General features: G+C 35.9%; 1 protein-coding gene across 4 annotated transcripts in view; it reads right to left on the bottom strand.

Moving 5' to 3' along the window:
- DIAPH3 (diaphanous related formin 3) overlaps nucleotides 1-27632 on the bottom strand; it is a 465949-nt gene that overhangs the window by 235400 nt on the left and 202917 nt on the right. For all 4 annotated transcript variants that reach the window (XM_045839232.1, XM_045839231.1, XM_045839234.1 and 1 more), the window contains 2 exons: nucleotides 7369-7464; nucleotides 1243-1337 (listed from right to left, as the gene is read on the bottom strand). In XM_045839232.1, the coding sequence (XP_045695188.1) occupies nucleotides 1243-1337; nucleotides 7369-7464 (191 nt within the window). The remainder of the gene's footprint in view (nucleotides 1-1242; nucleotides 1338-7368; nucleotides 7465-27632) is intronic.

The raw sequence follows: 27632 nt of genomic DNA on the forward strand, positions 1-27632 counted from the left end.
TAGTCGTAATAGAAAATTAATATATTAATAAGCTACATGGAACTTAATGCTCTTTAGACATGAATTTCAAATGCAAGTGCTTGTTTTTCCATCTCTATACAACAAAAGCCAATGATCATCCAAGCCATTCATTCAAGCAAGTTAAAATCTACTCCATGAATATTTAACAAATGCATTATAAAAAATATGAACATGTATAAAGTAGAAAACTTATCTTTAAGAAACTTGAAATCAATTAAGAACAAGGCACATACACAATCAATAAGTAACAGAGACAAACTTCTAGTAAAAAGAAACTGTTAAGGTACTTAAACAAAAATTGTTGAATTATGTAGATAATGTCTGAGAGACTCACAGCACAAATCACTAAGGGGATTATATTCCCATCACATTTAGAAGACAAAATAGGAGAGGCAAAACCAAGAACAAATCCTAATGTTGTAATTTATTGATGAATTAAAATGTTTAGAACAATTTTAATTACTTGTTGAGACTAACAAATAACCCCTATTTTCTTTTTATTGCTAAAACATCATTTTCCTTCCACTATAAAAATAAAAGACAGTAAACTGAAGATGTCATTGTCTTGCTATATAATTTGTGATTTGTTTTTCCAATTTTAAATTCTATCTAGATACGCTCTATGTGGAATTCGGCAAGTAACTTTGGCACCACACTAGCATTTCTTAAAAAATACCATGAGTTGAACCCATTAAAAAAAATTTTCCAGTCTTCTAAATGAATTCAGAACACTATGCAAACTATCTGTGGTGTTCACAGCACAAATGACTCCAGTAGGGATTGTTAGTAAGGTTGCTCTAAAGGAAGAGACATCTCCCTCAGTCTTTTATATTAAATAATAATACAACTTCCTAAGACATATAAGCCTAAGAAAAACACACAGTGGAAAGATTATGCAAGTAAATTTAAGCTAACATATCACCAGTCTTAACTGTAACAAAAACAAGAATGTAAAATTAAACAACCTGGCTTTCAGAAAAACAGTCAATTAAAATCATTGAAATGTAATCATTTTGATAGTATTTATTTTGTTTGCACTTAAGTGAACATTTGGAGTTTTATCTCCTGGCAATGCCAAAGTTAGGCTGAAACTAATTATGCAGCAATGATTTTCCACTTGAATGGTTTGGTTTAAGAATTTTGCTTCACTTACAGATTTCTATTTAATGAGAAGCTTTGCAATGAAATGTTGGAATTTAAGCTCTCTGCCCGTTAGTTTACCTGAATCATGGACTCTGCCAACTGTGTTTCATCCACTTCCAATATCATCATTTTGATTTCTTCATACGGTACCCGAAAAGAGCTCAGGAAGATTGCTGAAAGCAGGTGGGGGGCAGGGGCGGGGTGGTGGTTGTTCATAAAGAATAAAGTAAGAAAAGAGTTTAAGATGTGGTTCTATATGTAAAATCAAAAATATTTCATAAAACAAGATATTGTAAAACATTTAATAAAATTACTGTGAGAGAAACTTTCATTAGCACATTTTATACTTCTCCAGTTTTAGACCTATATCATTATCCTGATGCTGAGGTTGATTGATTATTAATGAATAGTTATTAGCTTATCAAAGGAATGGCGGCAACTTTCAAGTGATAAAAAATAAAGTATGTTTGGCCCTAGCTGGTGTGGCTCAGTGGACTGAGTGCCGGCCTGCAAACCAAAGGGTTGCTGGTTTGACTCCCAGTCAGGGCACATGCCTGGGTTGTGGGCCAGGTCCCCAGTAGGGTGCATGTGAAAGGCAACCACACATTGATGTTTCTCTCCCTCTCTTTCTCCCACCCTTCCCCTCTCTAAAAATAAATAAAGTAAATCTAAAAAAAATATTTAAAAAAATAAAGTATGTTTGGTTCACTATAAAAATAACACATTACAAAGAAAAGTACCACAAAACCCCAGTATGTGCATATATTTGTCATAGCATATATGTTATCAACTTGTGTAATATCTTTTAGCCCTACAAAATAGTTCAGAAAAAATACTTTAAGAAAACTGCTTATGGCATTAACACTTCTACAAGTTATAATAATACTTTACTGTTCAGAATATTACAGATATTATGGCAGAGAACTACCTTTTGCATGTAACTAACACTTAAATATCCAATATTAGAAAACAAATTTTCATGGAAAACCATCCAAATGAATTATATGGGATAATATGTTATTACTGAGAATTCTAACATTATTTACTTTATTTTTGACTCTTCATATATCTAGTATTAAAATGATCTTCTCAAAAGCTATTGCAGTATATAAGGATACTTTCACAGCATTAGAGTTAGTGTTTTGGCTGTTCTCCCTTAGTCTACTATTACTGTGTTTCCTCTCTCCCGTGACAAATGTTGCTTCTTGAATATACCTAGAACTTGCTAGCCAATAGCCTACTAACTTGTATATACTGAACTGTTTCTCATAAGGCTCAGAAAATATGATCCACTTCTTTCTCAGAGTAAGGCTGTGTTCCAGATTCCTGAGGATCCCATGTATCATCCACAGCTGAACAACCAAGTCACCATCCATGTTCTTATCACTAGCTTCATTCCCACACTTCAGAACTCAATCAGTCATAAGTCATAAGTCTGGGAATAGTGCTATAAATTATCTATAAAATATGGATCTGTATAATCCTTATTGTCTCAAGGACAAGATGGAATAAAGGATCTAAATAAAATTGTAATGGAATTATAAAAAGATAAACCCATAATAGATATTAGAATTAGAAAGCACAAAATATGATAACTAATACATACTCTTGAAGAGTAACCAATGAATAATTGATGGGACAATCATGTACATCATGTACAAAACAAGATGCAAATGATTGTAGAATTAAATGTAAATATTAGCAACAGAAAGGAATACTAAAAGAAATTTAGCATAGCAAATTAGCTCTTTTATGGTTACAGAAGAACTCCTTAATCATAAAAACCAGTGGAAAACATATGCAAAGATTGATATCTGACAACTAGAAAGAAAAACACTCCTATCAAAGTATTCATACTTAAAACAATTAAAAAGCAAGGAAGTTGAAAGGATAAACCTGCTTCAAAATTCACAGAGCACTCATTTACCTTCATTCAAAATACTGTGAGGTCCAAATAGAAAAGTGGGCAAAATGGGTGTAAATTCAATTAAAAGAATAAGAAAAATATGATCAAAATAAATGTAACATGCTAAACCTCAGGAGTAAGCAAATTGAGAACAGAAATTGTAGAACCCTTAAAATTATTGATTCCATTTCAGAAACAATAAATTCCACTCAAGAAATCTAGTCTATGGAGACACAACAAACAACATACAGAGAAGATTATGTCATTAAATAAAACAATGAAAATGCTAGAATTCCTCTGAGGCATAATATAATAATTGAGAGAGAAAGAAATGATAGTTTTATATTTTATGCAGTAAGGCAAAGTAGAGAGATACTTAAAAGACAGATGTAAAAATATATTTTTAAATCTTAATACTATATACATTTCTGAGCTGTCCTAAAAGTAAGAAAAGGATAACCTGTGATAAAATAAGTATTTAAAGAAATGAAAGAAAAGTTTGAAACACTGGGCAGAAAAATAATACAATACTAAAAAAGAAACAAAATGATTTAAGGGAAAAAAGTCAAACTTTTAGAAATCATATATATACATAAAACTACTGAAGTACAAACTAAACATATGAATTAGACATCCAATGAAGAGACAATTCATGACATGAAAGACCACAAAAGAAGCTACCCAAAATATAATGTAAAGAGATGGAAAAATACAAGGTTATAAGACACAGAAGATTAGTAAAGATAGCTAAAAACTATCTACTTAGAGTTCCAAAAGGAAATTACAAAAAGAACAGGAAACAAACATATACGAAGAAAAAATATCAGAGAATTTTCCATAAAGAGACACAAAACATCTAATCAAGGAGGTTCAACAAATTTCAAACATAACTTTTTAAAGCCACACAAGTTGACTCTTATAAAACATGAAGCATTCGGAAGGTTGTAGAGCAGGAACACTCAAGCGCTGATGGTGGAAGAGCATATTGGTGCAGCCACAGAATAGGTGTGTGTTTAGAGCAGGGGTCACCACACATTTTCTGTAAACAGCCACACAGTAAATATTTATGATCTGTGAGCTATACAGTCTCTGTCACAGCTACTCAACTCTGCTATTGTAGCACAAAAGCAACCATAAACAATGTGTAAATAAATCTGTTGGTTAAGGTCCAATAAAACCTTATTTTAAAAATTGGGCATTGGAAAGATTTAGCCTAAGGACCATAGTATGCCACACCTGCTTCTGTGACACCAAAAAGGGGAAACCCCAATCCAACCAAGCACTGAATGAATAAAGTATGATATTCAAAATTTATACTGTAGATAGACATACTTCATTCCTTTACTTCTTCTATATTTATAATTCATCCATTACTTCCAGGTATTATTCCATAATTAAAATAGTATACACACTGAACACATATTTAGAAAGACTGAGCTATGTTTTTTAAAAATAGTTTATGAATAAATTCTTTTGTGGAAAACTAAGGGCAGAAAAAGAAAAAGAACTGAAAATGGCCTAATGCATAAACTCAAAAGACAGAATAGACTTCAATTGTTTTAATATTTTAAAGTAACTGAAAATAACGGGACTCAATTAAAGACTCCAAAAGACCCATTAAAATTAACATTTTTACTAACACGCATCTTATCCTTCAAAATGGGATTTATATAGATTCCAGTAGGAAGCTCTGAGTTCAGTGAAGGAGTGTAAAGTGTGCAGATTTTGGAACCAGTCACACATGTTTCCTGCAAGGGAACTTACAAATATTTACACCTTTATATTAATTTGTAGATTTCTAGGTTCCTCCCTAGAAATCTAATATTCCCTCTGAAAAGTCTGCTAAAGCATATGAACCTTGCAAATCTCCTGAACTATCTCTTGATCCTAGAATGGCCGGAATTCTATCTTTTATTCTGGACCCAGAGTCTTTGCCAAAACATTTATGAACTCAAAATACTAGGAACCTCACCCACCTTTTAATAAACAGGTAAATAAATGAGTGATTTTTATAGATCCTTTCCTCAAATTTCTATAGAATATTTCAGATAAGAGAAACATAAGAAAAATTATCTTATATTCCTAAGTGACAAAATAAAGTCTTGTCACTATCATAAGACTCTTCTCAGAATTCAGTATTTCAAAAAACTGAATTTTTCATAGACAAAAACCAGCTGTGAATCAAACTATAATTATAGTAAAGATTTTAAGCCTTCTAAAGCTTCTTAAAGCTTAACTCAGAACACGTGGTGTAATCAGAGAGGGCAGAATAATACAGAATGGATTACATCATAATATGGCAGTATAAATTCTGGACCTTTTGATCTTGTATTTTAAAACATGATTAACAATTAACGAATGGGTATATATACTCTAGCAAAAGCAAACAAAACAGTATCCTATTCAATGACAATATAATCGTGTTATCCCTAAATAGGAATAGTTAAATACCTATTGGACATTTTCAAAATTAGCAATCTTATTCAAGTCACTGAACTGCTACACCCACCAGATTCCCCACCTACAATGGCTACACTACTACCTATGCCATGGGCTGTACTAAAAGATTAAAGAATAAAATATAGAACTACCACATTTAGGCAATCAGTAATTAATATTATAATTAAATTTAAAATGCTACTTAGTACATGTTCTATAATATATAAATAATACTGAAGTCCAACGAGTCACATACTCAACTTCAAGATGAATATATAAGCTAACTTATCATGGCTGAAGCATCTGAAAAGCACTCCGTGTAAAATAGTACTTCTTCAGGACCCATAATGAGGCTATTTATAGAGTCAAGACTAGGAATTTGTAATGCAGGTCATGGACATTTTTAAAGAAAATAACCATCTCTTTCAGATCCCAGGACACAAGACTTTTTGATATTATCCAAGTTATTAATGCCTTAAACTGAGACCATGTTCCTTTAAGGAGGAAAATTCCCTGAAATATCTGTATTATGTAATAGTCCCCAAAACTTTGGTGGTCTAAACACAAAACAAAAGTAAATAAAATATTTCTGAGACTACGTGTCCATCACACACATCTGAAAGACAGGGCTTGCTTACTTATGATCCTCCCATCAGGACGATGGACACAATTCTGACCGCTGTTCTGGGGGAATAGAGAGAGCACTGGAGCTTCTCCCACAGCAATTAAATGTTTCCACACAAAAACTACCTCATCTCCACTTCCACTGTCATTGGCCCAAGCAAGTCACATGATCCACACCTAACTTGAAAGAGGCAGGGATGTGCAATCGACTTGTGGACAGAATAAAGAACTATGTATTGGCCAATAGCATTAATGTCTGCACACTTTTACAGAGATCTCAGCAGCCTACACTGCAGAAAAGGGATGGCCCTCCATCATAGTGACTGTGAAAAAGAGGAGGTTCCTGAACTTTCACAAGAGGAAGGTATTCTCTGCCTTTCATACACACAGCCCCAACTCCCTCTTTAATCAGTAGCATTGATCTTAATACTCTCAACAAAAAAAAATTTTGTTCTAATACTTCCTAAAAGCTTACCTGAGGCATGTAATAATCGAAAGACAGATTAAAAAGTCATGTTAACTATCCATACCTCTAGATTCTCCACATTATATCCCACTTGCACCATCAGAAAGTAATATGTACAGATAGTATCTTATTTCTAAGCAGAACTATCTTTAATGCATTTAAGCAGCAGTTAGAAATGAGTTAGAAGCAAAATCAGCTTCTCCCACAGTAATTCAGTCAGGAAGACAATTCAATACTAAGTATTTAGCTCCTTATAACAGTAATTAAATCTAAAATACTTTCAGTTAGTACTTTTGAGGAAAGTCTTTGAACTGTTCAGATGGAATAATGAAATTCATTTTGCTCATCATTCCTTATTTCCATTAATATTCCAGCCTCCTTTATGTGTGATTAAGTATTACAAATGATAGAGATTCAGAGGTATAAAAGAAATAATCCACTACAAATTTATTTCAAAATAAGTCATCACTTACTTCGTTAATTCTTTATTTATATCCTTAAAAAAGAGAATTTAAAGGGTAGGGGGTTTTTTTCAGTTATGGAAGATATATTTTCATTCAGAATCCCTTTCTTAGTTTTATTTTATAATATGCTTCAATCTTCCAAAGAATTTAAAGCACAGGTCACCTAAACAAAAGTTGTCTTTGGATTTACGCAAATTATAAAAAATAACAAAATTTTCTTAATTTCATAAAGAAAAAGAAATTATTTAAAGAAACCACCTTTAGTGTATTTTACTGACTTTATAGTATTAAAATAGTATACTTACAAAGGTTCTGGGCAACTTTAGAATCTAGAAATTTAAGTTCTTTAATTTTTTTTTTAAGGGCTTTCTTCTCTTCAGAATCTTCCTCTTCTCTTCTCTCTGTAAAACCAAGAAAAGATCCATGTCAGGGGCAATAAAAAGGCACTCAGCTGCAGGAAGGGCAGGATGTGAATGGTCTATCATCAAAAATCTTAAAAAGATATAGAGCTTTTAAATCACATAGTTATAAAAATAATTAAATAATAGATATCCCAAGACCTAAACTATTTCAGATAGACACTAGTGGCAGTTATGTGAAAAAAAAACTGCTAATAGTAAATATTTGAAGGTCTAAGAGGAAAAGCAAAAATAAATCTACTGTGTGCTATGAAAACCAATAGCATCGAGTACAAGAATAATTACAGTTAGCTCATTTGAACAGCATACAAGATTGAATTATTAAAATATATATAGGTTACACTTAGGATGGGTAAAGAAGTTAGCTCTAAGAGTGTAAAGCAAACACAACCACACCACACTGTTTTATGTTTGATATCCCATGCTTATTTAAAAATATACCTTAAAACTGGAACAGTAGGCCATTTACGATTTGTTATCTCAATGTTTGAAAAAAAAAAGTCAAATTTTGATACTCAGCTTATTTTAGCTGAGTGTTTTAAAATCAACAATTGCATTTAACCTCTCTATCTTCAGCAATAAATAAATAAATAAATAAATAAATAAATAACCATGCTAAGTAACATTACATGACCTGTTGTTACACCACAGTATTGGAGAGTCATGGTTAACAGCTGTAACTAATAAAGAGATCGTGTCATCTTTTTTGTTGTGACATGGCCAGTGCTTCTAATTAACATCAGTCATCTCACAACATTAGGGTCTTGGTAATAAAGAATAATGGAGCCAAGTTTTTAATTAGATATCTATAAATAAATCATTAATGTTGAGAAAAAATAACTTTAAAAAAGCATCTTCACATCTGTAAGGATGGCACATTATAATTATGTGATTTTTAATATTAGAAAAGCATACTGTAATTACATGTTTTGGTACATAATGTGAGACATGGATCAAATGTCATAGTTTTCATAATTTTTATTAACTAATAATCTCTGTATCATTTTATTCATGATCACCAATCTTTCTCAACTGATTTTACATTACACTTTTATCCTATACTTGTTTTTCTGAGGTCCTAATTCTGTTGCACTTCTCCTGTGCTACTATTACTCTGTCTTAGGTAGTGTTAATTAATACCTTATAAATTGGCTGTTCACACTTTTCTTCCTTTTCTAAATTTTTTCACTTTTCTTCCTCATTTCTTCTTCCATGTGAACTTTAGAATGATTCAAAAGTTCCAAAACTAAAATTGATTTGAATTGTATTTTAATTTCAAGGCATTTGTAAATAGATTAGAAGGATTTGATATGTTGACAATTTATAAAAATTCCCAATCCATGAACATGACATGTGTCTAAAATTATTTAACTTAACATAGGCAACCTGCATAGTTATTGTTAGTGTTAGCTGTACTAAATATGCCTAAATTACACTTTTAAGTACTTGGGGGGTGGATGTTGGCCAATTCCACTTTTTATCCACTATACTTTGTAACTAGTTACTGCTAGAATATAGAAACTTTGTGGAATTTTGCATACATGTTTTATAATCAGTAACTTTACTTATTCTTTCACTCAAATAATATATATCTGTATCAAGCACCATCTAAAAGGGTCTGTGCTGGGTGACACAGAAATAACACTAGACACAACAGAGACACCTGGCCTCAGGGACTTTAAAAACCAAGAGAGGTAAACACAAAGTAAATGGCAATTACAATGCATAGATACACCTGTAATGTTTTAGTAAAAGTAACAGAATAAAGAATAGGCCCTTAACCCATACTCCTCAGGAAGTATGGGTTATATCTTCACAGAATAAATATCTAATCAAGAGGTTACAAGAGAAAAGGAGATAGGCAGTGAGAAGGTTTAGGGGTGTGGAGGGAGGAAGGTCCAAATAATGGAAGAATAGTGTTTGAAGATGAAAAAAGTACAAGAACATGAAAAGCACAGAAGGAAGCGAGAATAATGAGCAGAGAAGATTGAATGGAAGTAAATGACACCAGACACTAATCAGGCACCATAGCATGCAAGACCTTTTAAACCACGTTAAGAAGTATAGATTTTATGCTCCAAGTTCTGAGGAGACACTTAAGGTGTAAGTAAGTGAGAGATATAAAAATTATTGCATTTTAGGAAAAACTCAGCTGTCGAAGGTGAATTCAGTGACAAAAGTAATTAATGGTGGAGGGCAAGACAGAAAGGAAAGATAGTAATCCAAATGGCACTAAATGGAACCCTCACCTAGCGCAGTGGCAACTGGATGGAGAGAAGGGGTGAATTTCAAAAGTATAATCCAGCCCATACCTGTCTCCTGAATTCCACACTGGAATATCCAACTGCCTACTCTCAACATCTCTCCCTTGATGAGCATCTTCAATTTGACATGTCCACACACACACACACACACACACACACACACTCCACACCCACTCTTCCAACAGTAGTTCTCCTCATGTCAGAAAATGCTCTTGCTGCAATTCTAGGGGGGGCAAAAAGCTTGAAGTCATCCTCCTTTCCCTCCAAACCTCAATCCTGTCAGTGAATCCGGCCAATTCTAATTACAAAGGATTCACTAAAGTCAGTCTCCTCGCCATCTCCCTGGCTACTACTTGTCTACTATTTGTGGTTACCATTCTTCTTCACCTAGACCACAGCTGCTTCCTAATACATCTCCCAATAGCAGGCTCGACAACTGCAGTCTCTTCACTACGATGCAGAAGAATCCTACTAAACCTTAATGAAAAACCATACTCTTACTGCCTTATAGAGCCCCTATCATGCACCCCACACCTGTATTCCCTATTACCATCATTCTTACCCTTTCTTCCTCTTCCAAAGCACTTACTCCTCACACATCATAAATATGATAGTCTCTCTTCCACTATTAGAAAACAAATCCCTTAAAAATAGAAACTTTGTTCACTATCATATTTGTAGCACCAAGAAATAAGGCCTAGAATATAGCGGGTGCTCAATAAATGTCTCTGAGATGTATGTATGTATATTTGTGTGTAAGTATATATGAACCTGCAAAATAAAGGGGAAAAGCCGGTGCACTGAGGTTGCTTAAACAACCAGGTGGATGATGCAGCTGTTTGTTTAATTCAGAAGAAAATGAGCAACAGGATTCAATGAGCCCAATTTTAAACATGCTCAGTTTGAGGAGCTGTCATAAATGTACATGGTGATGTATAAGAGCCAGCTAGACATACAGACTGGACAAGAGAAATCTAAAATGGAGATACATACAGTATCTGTCCTGTTAGTTATTCCAGTCCCTGTCATATATTTCCTGGGTACTAGCAAATAATGACATATTTGTTTATTTATTTCAGGTACTTAAAAATTTTCCTTGACTTACTTATTAGTTAAAAGTTTCAGATGAAGGCTAAAAATATTTATCTACCTAAAGAAAAAAGTCAAAGGAACAAGTAACCTTTAACTTTAGCATTTGCTGAGTATCTATTAGGCACAGCACTGACCACTTTCTGGAATCATTCTCAAAATAATCATGCTCCTACCACTATCATTATCATACTAACAGTGAGAAAAATAATGCTTAGGTTAAGTAAATTTAAGCAACAGATCCAGTAAAAGAATTTAAAATCACTAGACTTTGATGCTAATGTTCTTTCCACTAATTATGAAATATATTGCATGTCACATTTTTTTAAAAGTGTACCTAGCAATATTGAGCACTTCAACTTCCCAATTAGAGACAAAAGCAATTTTAACCAATTCTGCCCTTTTTAAAAAAACAACAAATTAGACTCTTGCTGAGTTTAATGTATAAGCATACCAATAATGCAATGAAATCATGTTTTATTTTTCCTTCTCTTCTCTGCTACCATATAGTCAAAGGATGGTTGGGAAAATATGGAACTGACATAGTGAGCAGAACATGGACAAAGAAATAAGTTTTCTAAGAGAGAAAACAACAAAATTCAAAAAATTAAAAAACAAGGTAGATTATGATTTTATTGACATGAAACAAGAAAATCAGTCTATTATCCAAATAAAATGATTTGGATAAAATCTTTTATATATGGAGGAATAATGAAAAATAACATTGAAAACAAACATAGCCAAGTAATGGATTGCCTCAAATCAGTGGAAAACCAGTGAAAATGTTTATGCAAACCCCACTGCTAAAGCAGACTAAATGTGGCAACAATAAGAGGATATATTAAAGAGGGAAAAGAATAAAGGAGAACATGTAGTGGGAATAAAGCTTCTCACAAAATCTTATTTCGGATACCCACGAGGACAGCATCCCTGTGAAACACTCGCCAGAAGAGAGTGCAGATCCCTCAGGGAACTCAGGCTTGGAGTCCAGACGCCAAGGCCTGTGTGCTCCTGCCCTGCCTGTCCCAGCCACTGAACCACACTATGGTTCCCATCCTTCGTCTGTGACCTGGGAACGATGGCCCTCTGAGAGAAATTACGGGAATGGAATGAACTGACAATTACCTTCCTGTGACCTTCCTCCACTTCTGGCAGTGACAGAGAAGGGCAAGAATCGGAGTGCCTAACCATAACTCGGGATTCTACAGGACAGCACCTTGTGAGATTCATCCCACATGGTTGGAGTTCCTTTTCTAAAGCCAATACACTAAAACAACAGGCTTTTGCAAGTATAAGATGAAACTTTGAATCATAAAGTCAGATTATTAGTACCATCTATAAGTGTGGTCTAGCCTTTATGCCATTAGAGGCCTGTGTTTAAAAACATTGTGTGTGTATGTGTATACACACACATATATATTATGTGCACACACACACAAATATACATGTATGCATACATATATATGTATATAGTACACAGGTGGCACAGAATATATGTGCATATATGTATATATGCATATATACACATAGACATATGTGCATATGTATGCATATATACATGTGTGTATTTAGTGCCACCTGTGGTGCTATATACACATATATGAATATATGTACACACACACACATGTGTATATATATATTTGGTACCACCTGTGGTTTCAAGCACCCACTGGGAGTCTCAGAACAATCTGAGACATAAGGACTGCACATAAGGACTACTATATCAGTGAATGTGACTCTTTATTCTATTTTTGTTGGTGCTTCCTAGTTAAATGTATGTAATGTCCATATTTTTAAAATACTAAACATTTCAATTTTTTCTGGTATTCATTTAGGACAAATGCTATTAAATTTTACAGGTTTACAATGAATTACCTTTGTTTATGAGATTTTTTGCACTGGCCTTGAGAGGACAAGAATATACCTGATTAAGTGAGCATTCTCTGTGGCACTGAGAGAGGCCAGTAAAGTCATCTCAACTGCAGAAATAAAGCAAGCATAAATCACACAGTCAGGAAATGAAAACTGAGGCCTCGTACAAACTTCAATGGAGTAAAAGGTGTGGGCCAAGAGACATTTTAAACTAGAGATGGTTCACACTGTGGTTACTTTTCTTCTGGCTTTCTAACTATTAAGATTCAGAGACTAATAACAAGTGTCCAAATTTTATATGGTCCAAACTTTAGAAGCAGATCGGCCCTAGAATATAAAGTTCAATCATCTCATTTTAGTGAGGAGGAAACCTAGGCACAGAGAATATGAGTGACAGGCCCACGGTCACACAAAGGGCTCAGGGGTGACCAGCTCCCAGACAAGGGCACTGACCATCATCCCACAGGCCCAGAGCATCCTCTGGGGCAGGAAATCTGCACTAGGAAAGTGCTCTGCAACCAAGCACATAAGAGAAAGTTAACATCCCAATCTCTGAATTTATACTTGACTGAAATTTCCCTTGCTGTACATGGTCTCTGGCAGTTTGTGAGAAGGTGAATGGACCTGGAAGAGGAAAGAGAATGCTTGGTCTCCTGAACACAATGAGCAGGATCTGAAGCTATGGAAAACAACAAGGAGACACTCTAGCTTCACCCAGTACTACCTCTCAAATGGAGACCCACTTTGCATGCAGTTCAGTTACTCAGCCACACAGTGTGAATGCAATGTTCTTGGGAATCTGAGGGGTCAGAATTTGAGATCAACCAAATAGCTGAGAAAGAAAAATAGATTTTTGAGAGTTACCATTAGTGGTGGCTATGATAGAATATGATTTCAAAGAAGATTTAGGCATCTTGAAGGCAGAAAATATGGACTACGTAGAAAGAAGTGAAAAATTATTTTTTAAGTAGACAATATCTCCTTGGCAAATGCCAAACTAAATGTTCTGGTATTGAAAACCATAATTGTATAAATAGTTGTATTCATATCTGATCTGTCAAACCCAGTTTTAATATTTCTAGGCACATAAATAAATGACCGTATACCTAACTACATAAAAACACACAAGGAAGAAACAGGCTGTTTTCCTATGCAAACATTAATATATGATTGCCATAACTAATCAAAGTGTTTTCCTAGCTAAACAATGTCTGTCTGGTAATTCTGGGCTACAAATGATATATAAGAGTGGCTGAAGTACTAAATAAAGTTTTGTGGAATGGATTATTTCACTTACAGAAATCATCAAAAGTATAGTTAATAAATGCATATTTCTCTTTATGTGTCAGTCTATTTTAGTGGACAGTGTCACAAATCAAATAGTTTTGAAGGATTTTTCTCCACAACTAAAGTCTTACAATGGATAGGAAGAATTTCATTATTTAACAAACCCTTGATTAGGGTTGTTTCTAGATTTTTTTTTCTAACCATTACTACAAGTATAAAGGGATCACTAGGCATCTGGAATATATTCCATAAGAAACTTTGAAAATATACTTTCAAAATGACAATGATTTTTTACATAGTTGACCTAGAAGTATTTGTTTCCCCATCTCTTATTCCTATATAAAATAAAAAAATTGGTCAAGGTATGTTATAAATATAAAACAGTTTGGTCCCTGGCTGGTGTGGTTCAGTGGATTGAGTGCTGGCCTGTGAACTAAAGAGTTGCTAGTTCGATTCCTAGTCAGGGTACATGCCTGGGTTGTGGGCCAGGTCTGCAGTACAGGGTACAGGAGAGGCAACCATACATTGACATTTCGCTCCCTTCCTCCCTCCCCCTCTCTCTAGAAATAAGTAAATAAAATCTTTAAAAAAATAAAAATAAAACTGATCTCAAAGGACCTTTGAAATCACAAATTAATCATTTTACTTACCTCAAAAGTATTACCACCACAAACTTAAAGATCCACTTACTTAAATAAATAAAAGGTCCATTTACTTGAGGTCCCCTTGTATGTAAATCATAATTAAAGATTTAGACAGCAGAAAAAAAAGGAGTTCAAAACAATGAACATATCAAGAACTCTCAAATTCACACATTTGACAATTATTTTATTTCAACAAGCTATGCATTGGGAATAAAAATAATGCTCAGACACTTTAGCCTGTTTATCATGCCTATCTTAGTGTTAACTGTTATAATTAATAGTTATAAATTGAGATGAATTTTGATTAAATGGACCAAAGATATGGCGGGGGGGAAAGTAAAATAAACTAAGAATTAACAACTCAGCCAGAATAACCACTGAAGCATGATCTTTTCTTGGCTCCTCACAACTACTCATAAAAAATTTATTATGTATACACAGATCTCCCCACTTTAAGTACCTGCCTCCTATGAATTTTCCTGAATGTTGATCTTTCCCAATAATGAATACATGTATTTATTTTAAAAATTGTTTTCTACTTTTGTTTTTTAAAAGACTTTATTTATTTATTTTTAGAGAGAGGGGAAGGGAGGAAGAAAGAGAGGGAGAGAAACATCTTGTGTGTCCCCTACTGGGGACCTGGCCAGCAACCCAGGCATATGCCCTGATTGGGAATTGAACTAGCGACCTTTTGGTTTGCAGGCCAGCATTCAATACACTGAGCCACACCAGCCAGGGCTCTACTATTGTTTTTGCCAATACAACCTATTTCCTATATCCTCTGATGATAGTAGAAAATAGAACTATATCACTGTTTAAAAAATTACAAAGCAAAGAGTCTAAAAATTAATGCATGGCATGCTAATATACACACAAAAAATGTACTGAAGGGGATGAAACTTATTATAAAAAGAATGAGAACTCAGTATTCACTCCTAATTTAAAAGAAAAATTAAATCCAAATGAAGACAGGTAATTCAGGATATTTCGCATGCTGTAGAATGGAAAGACTTAATAAGCCAATTTATTAGTATTTGCACACAGAGTGCTGAGCAACTTGGGAACAGAATAAGTAATAATAAATTATATTAACTAACAGATGAAAAGCAATGCCATATAAATAGTGAGCTGACCATCCTTGGTGTGTCAGACTGTGGGAAAAACAGAACAGAGTTTCATCAAAATGGCCAGGTGATTATCCAAAACTTGATAGAAGAAATGTGATCAGACATAAAAATAAGCATTATTCCAAAATACTGAGAAAGAACTTCAGGTATAAGAACCAGAATTTTTCAATGACAATATGCTTGTATTCTTCAGACTCCCATGTTTTTGCAAAAAGATAATCAGAATGTAGAGTCTCAATTCAAATTTGTTTTCATACTAGAAAAATGAAGCTCTGGTACCCCATCCCTACCATAAGAACCACTAACTTGTCTTCACCTATGGGCTTAGCATTGCCCTAGAAAAGGGGTATAAATGTCATCTCTGACCAAAAAAGTGTTTTATTTTGTGTGTATGTGAGTGAAAGAGGAGGAGATGGAGTCGATACCTAGGTATTTGTTCAATTCAACTCAACCTTTATTACACAGACTTTCTAATAACTTAGTTACCTTTTTCTCTTCAAATTTTAATGTTCTTATGTCTGAAAGTTCAGTTGAAAAATCCAAGTCATTTCCTCAATTTCTCAGTTATTGAATCTCTATTCCTCTGTGTTCTAGAATGCTAGCAGCTAGATCTGAGGATAATCTGGTCTCCAATTGACCTACCTAATTGGAGCCTCATTATGTGACTGGCCTGTTTTCTAGAATAAAACATTCTGCCAATTTGTGAACTTTTTTTTTTATTTTGGATTTTTAACAACTGTATACCAATGGTCTCTCCCGTTGAAGCTAAATCTCGTATTATGCAGATCCTACATAGCCATATACAACTCCTGGATCATCAACAGACCCTTCTTCCAGTGCACCAGCTTCCGTACATGCAAACCAAGTGCAGCTTATGTGCCTTCCAACTGCAGGGAAGAGGTCACATGAAGGCTAGCAAGGTTCATGCTATACTGTGAGTGGGGAAATGTTTTCAAAAAATGATTTTTAAATAGGAAAGAGAATGGGGAGTTAATTCATAAAAAATACAGAGTACCAGTGGAGAAGATACTAAGTGCTACAGGTGGAGAGTGGTGATGACTGAGCAACCATGTGAATGTACTTAATGCCACAGAACTGAATGCATAAAAATAGTTTAAAGTGTAAAATTTGGTTATGTAAATTAACCACAATTTAAAAACAGGAAAAGAAGATCTTTATAAGGCTAAATTTTAAATCACTCTCTTTTTAAATGTTAATTTGACCTCTTCTTGATTAGAAAATAAATGTGGACAATTTTTTTTAATGAAAAGAGAGAGACCTAAGTAACCCAAAAATTCTCCATCCAGACCAAACTGAGATGATTTAAGATGCATATGGTTGTAGCCCTGGCTTGTGTGGCTCCATGGACTGAGTGCCAACCTGTGTACCAAAGGGTCACTGGTTGATTCCCAGTCTGCACATGCCTGAGATGCAGGACACGCCCCACTAGCGGGCGTGCAAGAGGCAACCACAAATTGATGTTTTCTCTCCTTCTCTTTCTCTCTCTGAAAATAAATAAACAAAATCTTAAAAAATAAGATAAAACGCATATGGTTTTCCCCAGAGCTGGTCAAAAGCAGAGACAGTGCTTATTCACTGCAGAGTATTCCTCACGCACATACACGGGTGTGAGTGCTGACCGATGGCACCAACAGTGCTAGTAAAGAGCTGTCATCTCCTGCCCCTCAGCCCAGGCTACCTCTCCAAACTGCACAAGAACTTTACTTCTCATGCAGTTCAGTGTTTTGAGAACCTAGTAACATTTCCATTTTCTTGAATACCACAGCCCAGCTCTTAGATTTCTAAGAACATGGTAGCCCACGTCAAGTTCTCTGTCATACAGAGATACAGAGTAAGAAAACAAGGGTGTACTTTTACATGAAAGGAAGATCTTAGCTTCTCTTTCTAACCTCTTCTTACCCTTCACTTTCAAAGGGTCAGCACAGAGTGTACACCTCTCACCTTTTATTTTCTTCCTCCCTAAAGAGTTGGAGCAGGTTAAGAGAACCTAACATTTTCCAGGACTGAAACTGTCCTCTCATATCCTTGGTCATTGCCCCATATAGGCGGCTGGCACACAGGTAGAGTATAGTATTGGATTCTGGACAAAAGGCCAGTCATAGACCTCAGCCTCAAACTGTAGGAAGGTGCAGCCAGAGGGTCCCCAAAAGAAGGATTTGTAATGGGGTTCAGAACTCAAGGTGTCCAGGAAATATTAGAAAGATATATAGGATGTCCTCACCCTCCACCACAGGTGTGAGTTGGGGGAAGGGACACATGGAGCAGGGCCATTCAGAGCTGTTTTGCATAGCGACTAACCTTTGCAGCTAACCTCTGGCATGGTCATTTAACATATCTATAACCTTTAACTGGTTGCATAGATATGTTAAATAGCTGTGGCTCTGCTCTGAGCCAGGGGGATGGAAGGACCTTCCCTCCAAGATGTAACTGGGAGGCAACTCCCCCTAGTTACAATGCCTGTGTGAGAGCTTGGAGATGATTGGCTACACGACATGGGGCTACCCCTGCGCAGACGCGTGATGGAGCCCAGTAAAGCTGGAAGGATATTTAAACCCAGACTTGGTGGCCATTGAAGAGAGAACCATGCAGTTTTGGCTGAGTGGAGACTCCTGCAGCCATGTAAGGAGAGGGAACATGTGGCTGTGGCAATGAGGAGAACCGCGTGGCTTTGGCCAGAGTGGGGGGACCACCGCCCCCCTTCCCTCCGCAGTCATGAGAAGAATCACCATGCAGCTTCAGCAGAGAACCACCACACGGCTTTAGCTGGAGATCCCAGCAACACAGCTGATGGTGCTGGGAACAGAGGAAGACCTACCGGCCGAACACGGACTACCGGGAAGAACCGGGAGATGCCTGAGCCATGGACTTCTATTTCTTTCCCTGGGATACGGTACCCCAGACTGGGCAAAGGGGGAAGGAAGGACTGTGTGTGTTTGTGGGTGCTTCATGGCTCCGTCCCCTTCCAGGATCAGGGACCCCAGTCCTGAACACAGAGCCTACAGACCTGGGCCAGAAGTGACTTGGGAGATTGTGCGAGGTTGCACACGGAGAGGAGCAAGTCATCCATGGACCTGCAGTGCCAAACGCCAACGGGGAGAGTGCCAGAGAGAAAGAGGAAGGGAGGGTCTCTACTGTACCTGGGTTGGGTGGAGGTGGGCTGTGTGCAGCTGTGCCCGTGAAAGACTTCTGGCTTTGTGGAGAGGTGGTAGGAAAGCCTTACAGTGACTTGGTGGTACAGTGGGTGTGCAACAGAAAGACTTTTTAAAAGGGGAGCTGAAAGGTGGTGGGCAGGGATCCATGTGCAGCTACCATGGCAACAAAAAGACAAGATTGAAAGGGCTGCTTGCTCCCCCTGAATACAGCTAGTCAGGGAGATCAGAAAATCGCACAGCAAAGGGATTTCTGGCCCCACCTCAGCTTGGCTAGCAAGCCAGGGGCTTCACAAAATGGAGTTTGGGGCGGTGGGCTGGGAATTAGCCAGGCAAGAGTTGAGCACCTGAGATTACTGGATTCTACCATGTATAATGTGTACCTTTTTGCCCAAATTTTTTAGGGAAAAATAAGAATGTGCATTATACATGGGTAGTACTAATTCTGTATGTATATAAATGTTTTTAATTATTTTATTTATGTTTATGCATTAAAAGTGTAACTGTAGAAAGCAATAACGGTATCCATATATAAAATAATATCTTGGAATACAATAATTGGTTTTGTTTCTAAATACAAGTAAATAAAAAACTAAATTAAAAAATTAAAAGATATTTTCCCTGAAAGTCTGAGCCAAAAACATGGGAGCACGTTATACACGGAAATATATGGATTTACAGCCAGGCAGAACCCCTTCTTGGGCATAAATCACACCTCTGAGAAGTGAAGGAGTAAACAGCTCTCGCTTCCAGCAGGATTGGCACAACAGGCAGGACAGGCTCAAAAACCCCCTGCAGAATGCATATCCCCAGGAGAAATCTCCAAAAGGACCCAGTATGAACTTCTCTCTGGGAAACAAAATACACTGGTTCCTAGAGCCCTATTACACTGAGCCTAGCAAGGCAGGCAGATCAGAAATTGATGTAGCAAAGGGTAATCAGGACCCCATCCAGTTGCCAACAGCACCAATCAGGAAAGAGCTGACGCTTACACAGATTGGCCCCTCCCTTGAAACGTACACCTAGTTCACCAAAAACTATACATTATTGGAAATAAGCTGGCACAAAGGTGGGAAGCACTGGGACAAGAGAACACACCCACATTTTTCCCAGAAGACTAAACAGTGCCTCCAGGGGAGACCCAGGAGTCCTAGCATTCCAATCACAATAGAAGCCCCCTCTAAAGGCAGGTGAGGATGGTACATGTAGTGCTCCTAGAAACCCCAGAACCCAAGCGTGGACTTTAAGCTGATAAAAAACCACAGGTGGATCCAGAAGGAACAGACAGAAGGCAAACTCCAATCCCTGCTGAGATGAATTTCACCTCATTCTTCTTTAGAATTTGAGGGGGTTTTTCCCCTTTCACATAGCCCTTTAACGTCACCATATTTTCTTCAAATGTATTCCAACTAATTCACCATTTTTTGTCTTTTATGTTTCATTCTTTTTATTTAGATTTTTATATATTTTCACTTATTTTTATTTCAAATATCACATAGTACCCTTCCCTTGTCTCACTCCATTTTGCCTTCTTCCCACCCTCTTACATTTGTTGTAAATTTTATTTCCCCCTCTTTACGCCTTGTTCCTATTCCTTACTCTTACTGTCTCTCCTCCTTCTATCCTTTCAAAATCACTCTTCCTTCCTTTAGTCAGCTCACATTCTTTTCCCTTTCTTATATTACTCTCATTTTCTTTCTACCTTTATAAGTTTTGGCTCATGTGCTCTGGATATTTCACCACATGCTATTCTTTTTCATTTGCATTACTATTTGTTCACTATATTTTTATTTAAGATCTCATAGGTTACTGTCCCTCTGCCTTACTCCATTTTACCTTCCTTTGACTCATGCATATTTGAGTTTGGTATTTTAATTTTTCCCTTTTTCAGCCTAGATTCTATTCCTTACTCTTACTATTTCTCCTTCCTCTATCCTATCAAAATAATTTTTCTTTACTGCAGATATATCATATTCTCTTTTCTCTTTCTTATAATATTCTTATTCTCTTTCCACCTTCTTAATTTTTGCTCATCTCTCATTGTTATTGAACCTATTGTGGTTTTTCTTCAATTTTGTTCCTATTAGTTCACTATTGTTTTTATTTCAAACCTCATATTATAATCTTCCCTTTTCCTACTCCATTTTGTCATCGCCCTTCCCTTTTTTACTTACATTTTAAATTTTATTTTCTCCCTTTCTTTGCTTCTATTTCCTATTCTTATTATTTCTCTTCCCTCTCAAAATCATCTTTCTCTCCTTTAGTCATCTCATATTGGTTTCCTATTACATACTATTTTTAATCTCTCTTCACCTTTATTAATGTTTGCTTATTTGCTGATGATATTGCTGATGTAAAGGGATATTTTTGCTAGTGTGGGTTCGGGTTTCTGGGTAGTATTGCTTTCTGAACTAGCAACTGTACAACAGCATACAAGACATGGCAGGGGTTGCAACTCCCAGTCAGCCAGCTGGAGAGGAGCACCCACCAATGAATGAGCCACCAATAATCAAAGCCCAAGTAAAACAGAAGAACACACATAAACTGAATAAAGGGCAATCCCAGAGCTTCCAGATCAGGAGATCAAAGAAACTGTACTGCTGAGTCCCAGAGAACTCCTACCAGAGAAGCTCCCCGTGAAGACAAGCAATCAAGGCAGAACAATCTGAGAAGCAGCAACAAACAAAAAGATTCACTTAAAATGAGGAGGCAAAGAAATAACCCCCAATGAAAAGGAGGGATCCCCAGAAAAAGAGATAAATGAAATTAAGGCAAGCAATCTATCAGACATTGAATTCAAAATAATGGTTATAAGGATGCTCAAGAAACTCAATGAGAACTATAGAAACTTTATAGGAGCTATAAGGAATTTAGTGGGAACTACAGCAGCATGAAAAAGGACATCGAAAGTAAGAGTAAGAACCAGGAAGAACCAAATAATACAATATCTGAAATGAAGAATATACTAGAAGGAATCAAAGTCAAGCTAGATGAAGCAGAGGACAGAATCAGCAAGCTGGAAAACAAGGTAGAAAAAATATCCAGGACAGCAACAAAACACAACAAAACAAAAAGACTCAAAAAGAACAAGTATAGTTTAAGGAAGCTTCAGGACAACATGAAACATAACAACATTTGCATCATAGAATATCAGAAGATGATGAAAAAAGGGACAGAAAGCCTGTTTGAAAAAATGACAGGAAAATTCCCTAACTTGTTGAAGGAAGAAGTCATTCAAGTTTAGGAAGTACAGAGGGTCCCAATAAAGATGAACCCAAAGGGGCCCACTTGAAGACACATCATAATTAAAATGGCAAAATTTTAAAACAAAGAGAGATTCTTAAAGGCAGCAAGGGAGGAAGAGGTAGTAACATACAAGGGAGCTCCAATAAGGCTATTAGCTGGTACTCAACAGAAACACTATAAGCCAGAAGGGAATGGTAAGAAATGTTCCAAGTAATGAAAACCAGGGACCTGCAACTAAGTCTATTTTACCCAGCAAGAATCTCATTTAAAATGGAAGGCAAAAATAAAGAGCTTCCCAGACAAAAGAAGGCTGAAAGAGTACATCTCTACCAAACCAGTACAGCAAGAAATGCTAAAGGGCCTGCTGTAAGGAGAAGAAAGAGAGAATGGGTGGGGTAGGGAGGAATAAAACACAGGTACAGAATAAATGACAATGAATAAGTACCTATCAATAATAACCTTAAACATAAATGGATTAACTGCCTCAATCAAAACACAGAGGAGGCTGAATGGATAAGAAAACATGACCCGCATATATGCAGCCTATAAGAGACCCACCTCAGAACAAATGAACTACACAGTCTAACGTGAAGGGATGGAAAACAATATTCCAAGCCAAAGGACATGGAAAAAAAAATCAAGGGTAGCAATACTTATATCAGACAAAATACATTTCAAAACAAAGGCCATAAAGAGACAAAGAAGGTCACTACATAACACTTAAGGTAGCAGTCCATCAAGAGCATATAACACTTATAAAAAAATATGCACTCAACATAAAAGCACCTAAATATATAAGGAAAATCTTGGAGGACTTCAAGAAAGATATGAACAGGAACATATTCATTATAGGAAATTTTAACACCCCACTATCAACAAAGGACAGATCCTCCAATCAAAGAATCAACAAAAATACTGTGGAATTGAATGACGTTCTATATCAAATGAACTTAAATGATATATACAGAAACTTTCACCCCAAAGAAACAAAATAGATATTCTTTTCAAACACACATGGAACACTTTCAAAGACAGACTACATGGTAGGATGCAAAACAAGCCTCAATTAATTCAAGAAAATTGAAATCATATCAAGTATGTTCTCAGATCACAATGGTTGGAAACTAGAAACCAATGTCAAGGAAAAAACACAAAAACATTCAAATACATGCAGTCTGAATAACATGTTATTAAATAATGAATGGGTTGACAATGAGATCAAGGAAGAAATCAAAAAGGACCTGGGCACAAATGCAAATGAACACACAACAACCCAAAACCTATAGGACACAGCAAAGGCAGTTCTAGGAGGGAGGTATATAGCAATACAGACCTACCTAAACAAGATAGAAAATTCTCAAGTAAACAACCTAAATCTACGTCTACAAGAACTACAGAAACAACAACAAAGTAAACCCAGAGCGAGTAGAAGGAAGGAAATAGTCAACATCAGAACAGAATAAAATGACATAAAATCTTAAAATAAAATAAAAAAAAATCAAGGGATCAATAAATCCAGGATGTGGTTCTTGAAAAAGATAAACAAAACTAACAAACTTTAACCAGACTCATCAAGAAAACAAAGAGAGAACCCAAATAAATAAAATCAGAAATGAAAAAGAAGTGACAACTGATACCACAGAAATACAAAGGATTTTAAGAAATTATTATGATCAAATATATGCCAAGACATTGGTCAACCTGGGTGAAATGGACAAATTTCTAGAAACATGCAATCTTCTAAAACCGAATCAGAAAGAAGAATAAGACATAAACAGACCAGTAACAATTAGTGAAACTGAAGCAGTAATCAAAACACTCCTAGCACACAAAAGCCCTGGACCAGATGGCTTCACAAGTGAATTATGCCAAACATTCAAAGCAGAATCCTTTTCAAACTATTCCAAAAAATTCAAGAAGAGGGGAAACTCCCACATTCTTTTTATGAGGCCAATGTTATCCTAATTCCAAAACCAGGTAAAGCCACAACAGAGAAAGAAAACTACAGGCCAATATCTCTGATGAACATAAATACTAAAATTCTCAACAAAATATTGGCAGTCTGGATTCAGCAATACATTAAAAAGATCATACACTGTGATCGAGTGGGATCCACCTCAAGGATGCAAGGATGGTACAATATTCACAAATCAATAAATGTAATACACCACATAAACAAAATGAAGGACAAGAATATCACATATTCATCTTAATAGATGCTGAAAAAGCATTTCATAAAATCTAGTACCTATTTGTGATAAAAATACTCAGCAAAGTGGGAATAGAGGGAGTATACCTCAACATATTAAAGGCCATATATGAAAATACTACAGCCAACATTACACTCAATGAGCAAAAACTAAAAGCTTTCCCCTTAAGATCAGGAACAAGACAAGGGTATCCACTTTCACCACTCTTATTGAATATACTATTGGAATTTGTAGCTACAGAGATTGGACAAGAAAAAGAAATAAAATGCATCCAAATTGGAAAGGAGGGAGTAAAACTGTCTTTATTCACAGATGGCATAAGAGTGTACACAGAAAACCCTACTGTCTCCACCAAAAAAACTACTTGACCCAATAAGTGAATCTGGCAAAATAATGGGATACAAAGTCAATATTCAGAAATCAATGGCATTTTTGTACACCAATAATGAAATATCAAGAAGAGAAACAAGGAAAAAATATCCCATTTACTATAGCAATAAGACAAATAAAGTGCCTAGGAATCAATTTAACCAAGGAGGTAAAAGATTTGTATTTGGAAAACAATAAAACACTGAAGAAAGAAATTAAGGAAGGTACACCATGTTCAAAAAGCATCTGGAAACAAATGAAAATGAACACACAACTATTCAAAACCTTAAGACATAGTGAAGGCAGTTCCTTGTTTATGGATTGGAAGATAACATTATTAAAATATCCATACTACCCAAAGCAATCTATACTTTTAACACAGTTCCTATTAAAATACCAATGGCTTATTTCACAGATCTAGAACAAATACTTCCAAAATTTATATGGAACAAAAAAGACTCTGAATAGCCTCAGCAATCTTGAGAAAGAAAAACAAACTAGGAGGGATCACAATACCCTATATCAAACTTTACTATAAGGCCACTGTCATCAAAACCATCTGGTACTGGTATAACAACAGACACATAGATCAACAGAACAGAATAGAGAGCCCAGAAATCCATGTCTCTATAGCCAATATTTGACAAACGGGGCGTGGACATACAATGGAGTGAAAATAGCCTCTTCAATAAATATTGGGAGAGCTGGACTGGTACATGCAAACAAATGAAACTCGATAACCAACTTACACCATACAACAGAATAAACTCAAAATGGATAAAAGGCTTAAAAATAATTCATGACATAATAAAAGTCCTAGAGGAAAATATAGGCAATAAAATTCTGGATATCCCGTGCAATAGTATTTTTGTCAATTTATCTCCTAGGACAAGGGATATAAAGGAAAATATAAACAAATGGGACTACAGCAAATTAAAAAGCTTCTGCACAGCTAGAGAAAACATCACCAAAATGAAAAGGGAACCAACTGTATGGGAAAACATATTTGCCAAGGATATCTTGGACAATGGTTTGATCTCCAGACAACTCAACACCAGGAAGACAAAAAATATAATTAAAAAATGGGCAAGGACCTGAAAAGACATTTCTCCAAGTTAACCATACAGAGGGCCAATAGACATATGAAAGGATGCTCCACATCACTAGCTGTCAGACATGCAAATTAAAACCACAATGAGATACACCTGTCGGAATGGCTATCATTAATAAATCAACAAATAACAAGTGCTGGTGAGGTCGTAGAGAAAAGAGAACCCTAGTACACTGTTGGTGGAAGTGCAGACTGGTGCAGCCACTGTGGAAAACAGTATGGAATGTCCTCAAAAAACTAAAAATGGAACTGCCTTTTGACCCAGTGATTTCACTGCTGGGAATATACCCTATGTTAACCAGCAATCCAAAAGGACTTATGCACACCTGTCTTCAAAGCAGCATTATTTATAACAGGCAAAAAGGTAAATACTGGAAACAGCCTAAGTGCCCATCAGTAGATGAGTGGATCAAAAACTGTGGTACATTTACACAATGACACACTATGCAGCAGAAGGAAAGAAGGAGCTCCTACCCTTCAAAATAGCATGGATGGAACTGAAGAATATTATGCTAAATGAAATAAACCCATCCGTGAAAGACAAATACCATATGATCTTACCCATGAGACGAATCTAATGAACAAAATAAACTAACTAACAAACAAAATAGAACCACAAGCATGCAAACATGGAACAGACTGACAGTGACCAGAGGGGCAGGGCGAAGGAAATAATGGTGGGGAAAAAAGGGAATGGACTAGCTAAAGAGCATGTATGAATGACCCGTGGATATGGACAACAGTGTGGGGACTGGCTGTGGGAGTAGGTGGTGGGATGAGCAGAGGTGGGCAAAGGGGGGAAAACTGAGACAACTCTAACAGAATAACATTTTTAAAATATCTTAAAAAAAGGAAAAACAAGTCCTAAGATCTAAGCAACATTTCTACCTCCTTCCCAATGTGCAATTTAAAGTTATAGGCTTTCTATAAAATCATAGTTTATCAACATCTCCCAGCTTGCCTCCCCCAAAACATATTACCCATAGCATACTAACCAATGTGTTATTAAAAAGAAATATTTAACAGAACCATTCTGTAAAGGGGGAAATGGAGAAACGTTTCATTAATGGGAATGCAGCAGCTTAAATCTTGTTAGAGAATCTCACTTTAAACTCAATTGCTTCACAATGATGTTGGGCCACCTGCCACTTGAACAGGGAGGCATTAACGTCTTAGTGGAGAAGCATCTTTACAGGAATTGAAATATCCCTTACTGTAAAGTATCCAAGTTCATTAATTAAAAAGTCTCTAGTGTAAATGCTTCATGAAATTGTGACAGTAAAAGTTACTGCTCCAAAGACATACACCAACAAGTCAATGAAGAACAGAAAATGAAATACTAAACAGAACAACACTTCTGACATCCAGGAACACCTATTAATTGGGGCTCTCTGCTGCATGCCAAAATTTTTCATCTTTAAAAGGTTTTAATAAATCATATTCCTATTCTTACAACTGTTTTACTTCATGCCAGAAACATCAAATTCATGTATCAAATAACTACTTGAATTTCTGAAAATTTCAAATCCCTTTTCCCCAACTAAAATGAAGAGTAGATAATCATCTAATAAAAATCTCATTTTACGCTAAGAAAACTGAAGCAGAAAGAGGGTAAGAGTCTAACAAGTGGGCACCAGCATTCTGGACTCCCCTTTTTATGATTGTTCCACTCTGGAAATGGTACTGTCCTGGCCATTCAGACCCTATCTAGCTCATCAGTGGATACTGCAAAGGTGATGAGAAGAGAATGGAATTAAATAC

The sequence above is a fragment of the Phyllostomus hastatus genome, unplaced genomic scaffold (assembly GCF_019186645.2).
Source record: "Phyllostomus hastatus isolate PE091 unplaced genomic scaffold, TTU_PhHast_1.1 phas_contig_29, whole genome shotgun sequence".
NCBI classification, from domain to species: domain Eukaryota; kingdom Metazoa; phylum Chordata; class Mammalia; order Chiroptera; family Phyllostomidae; genus Phyllostomus; species Phyllostomus hastatus.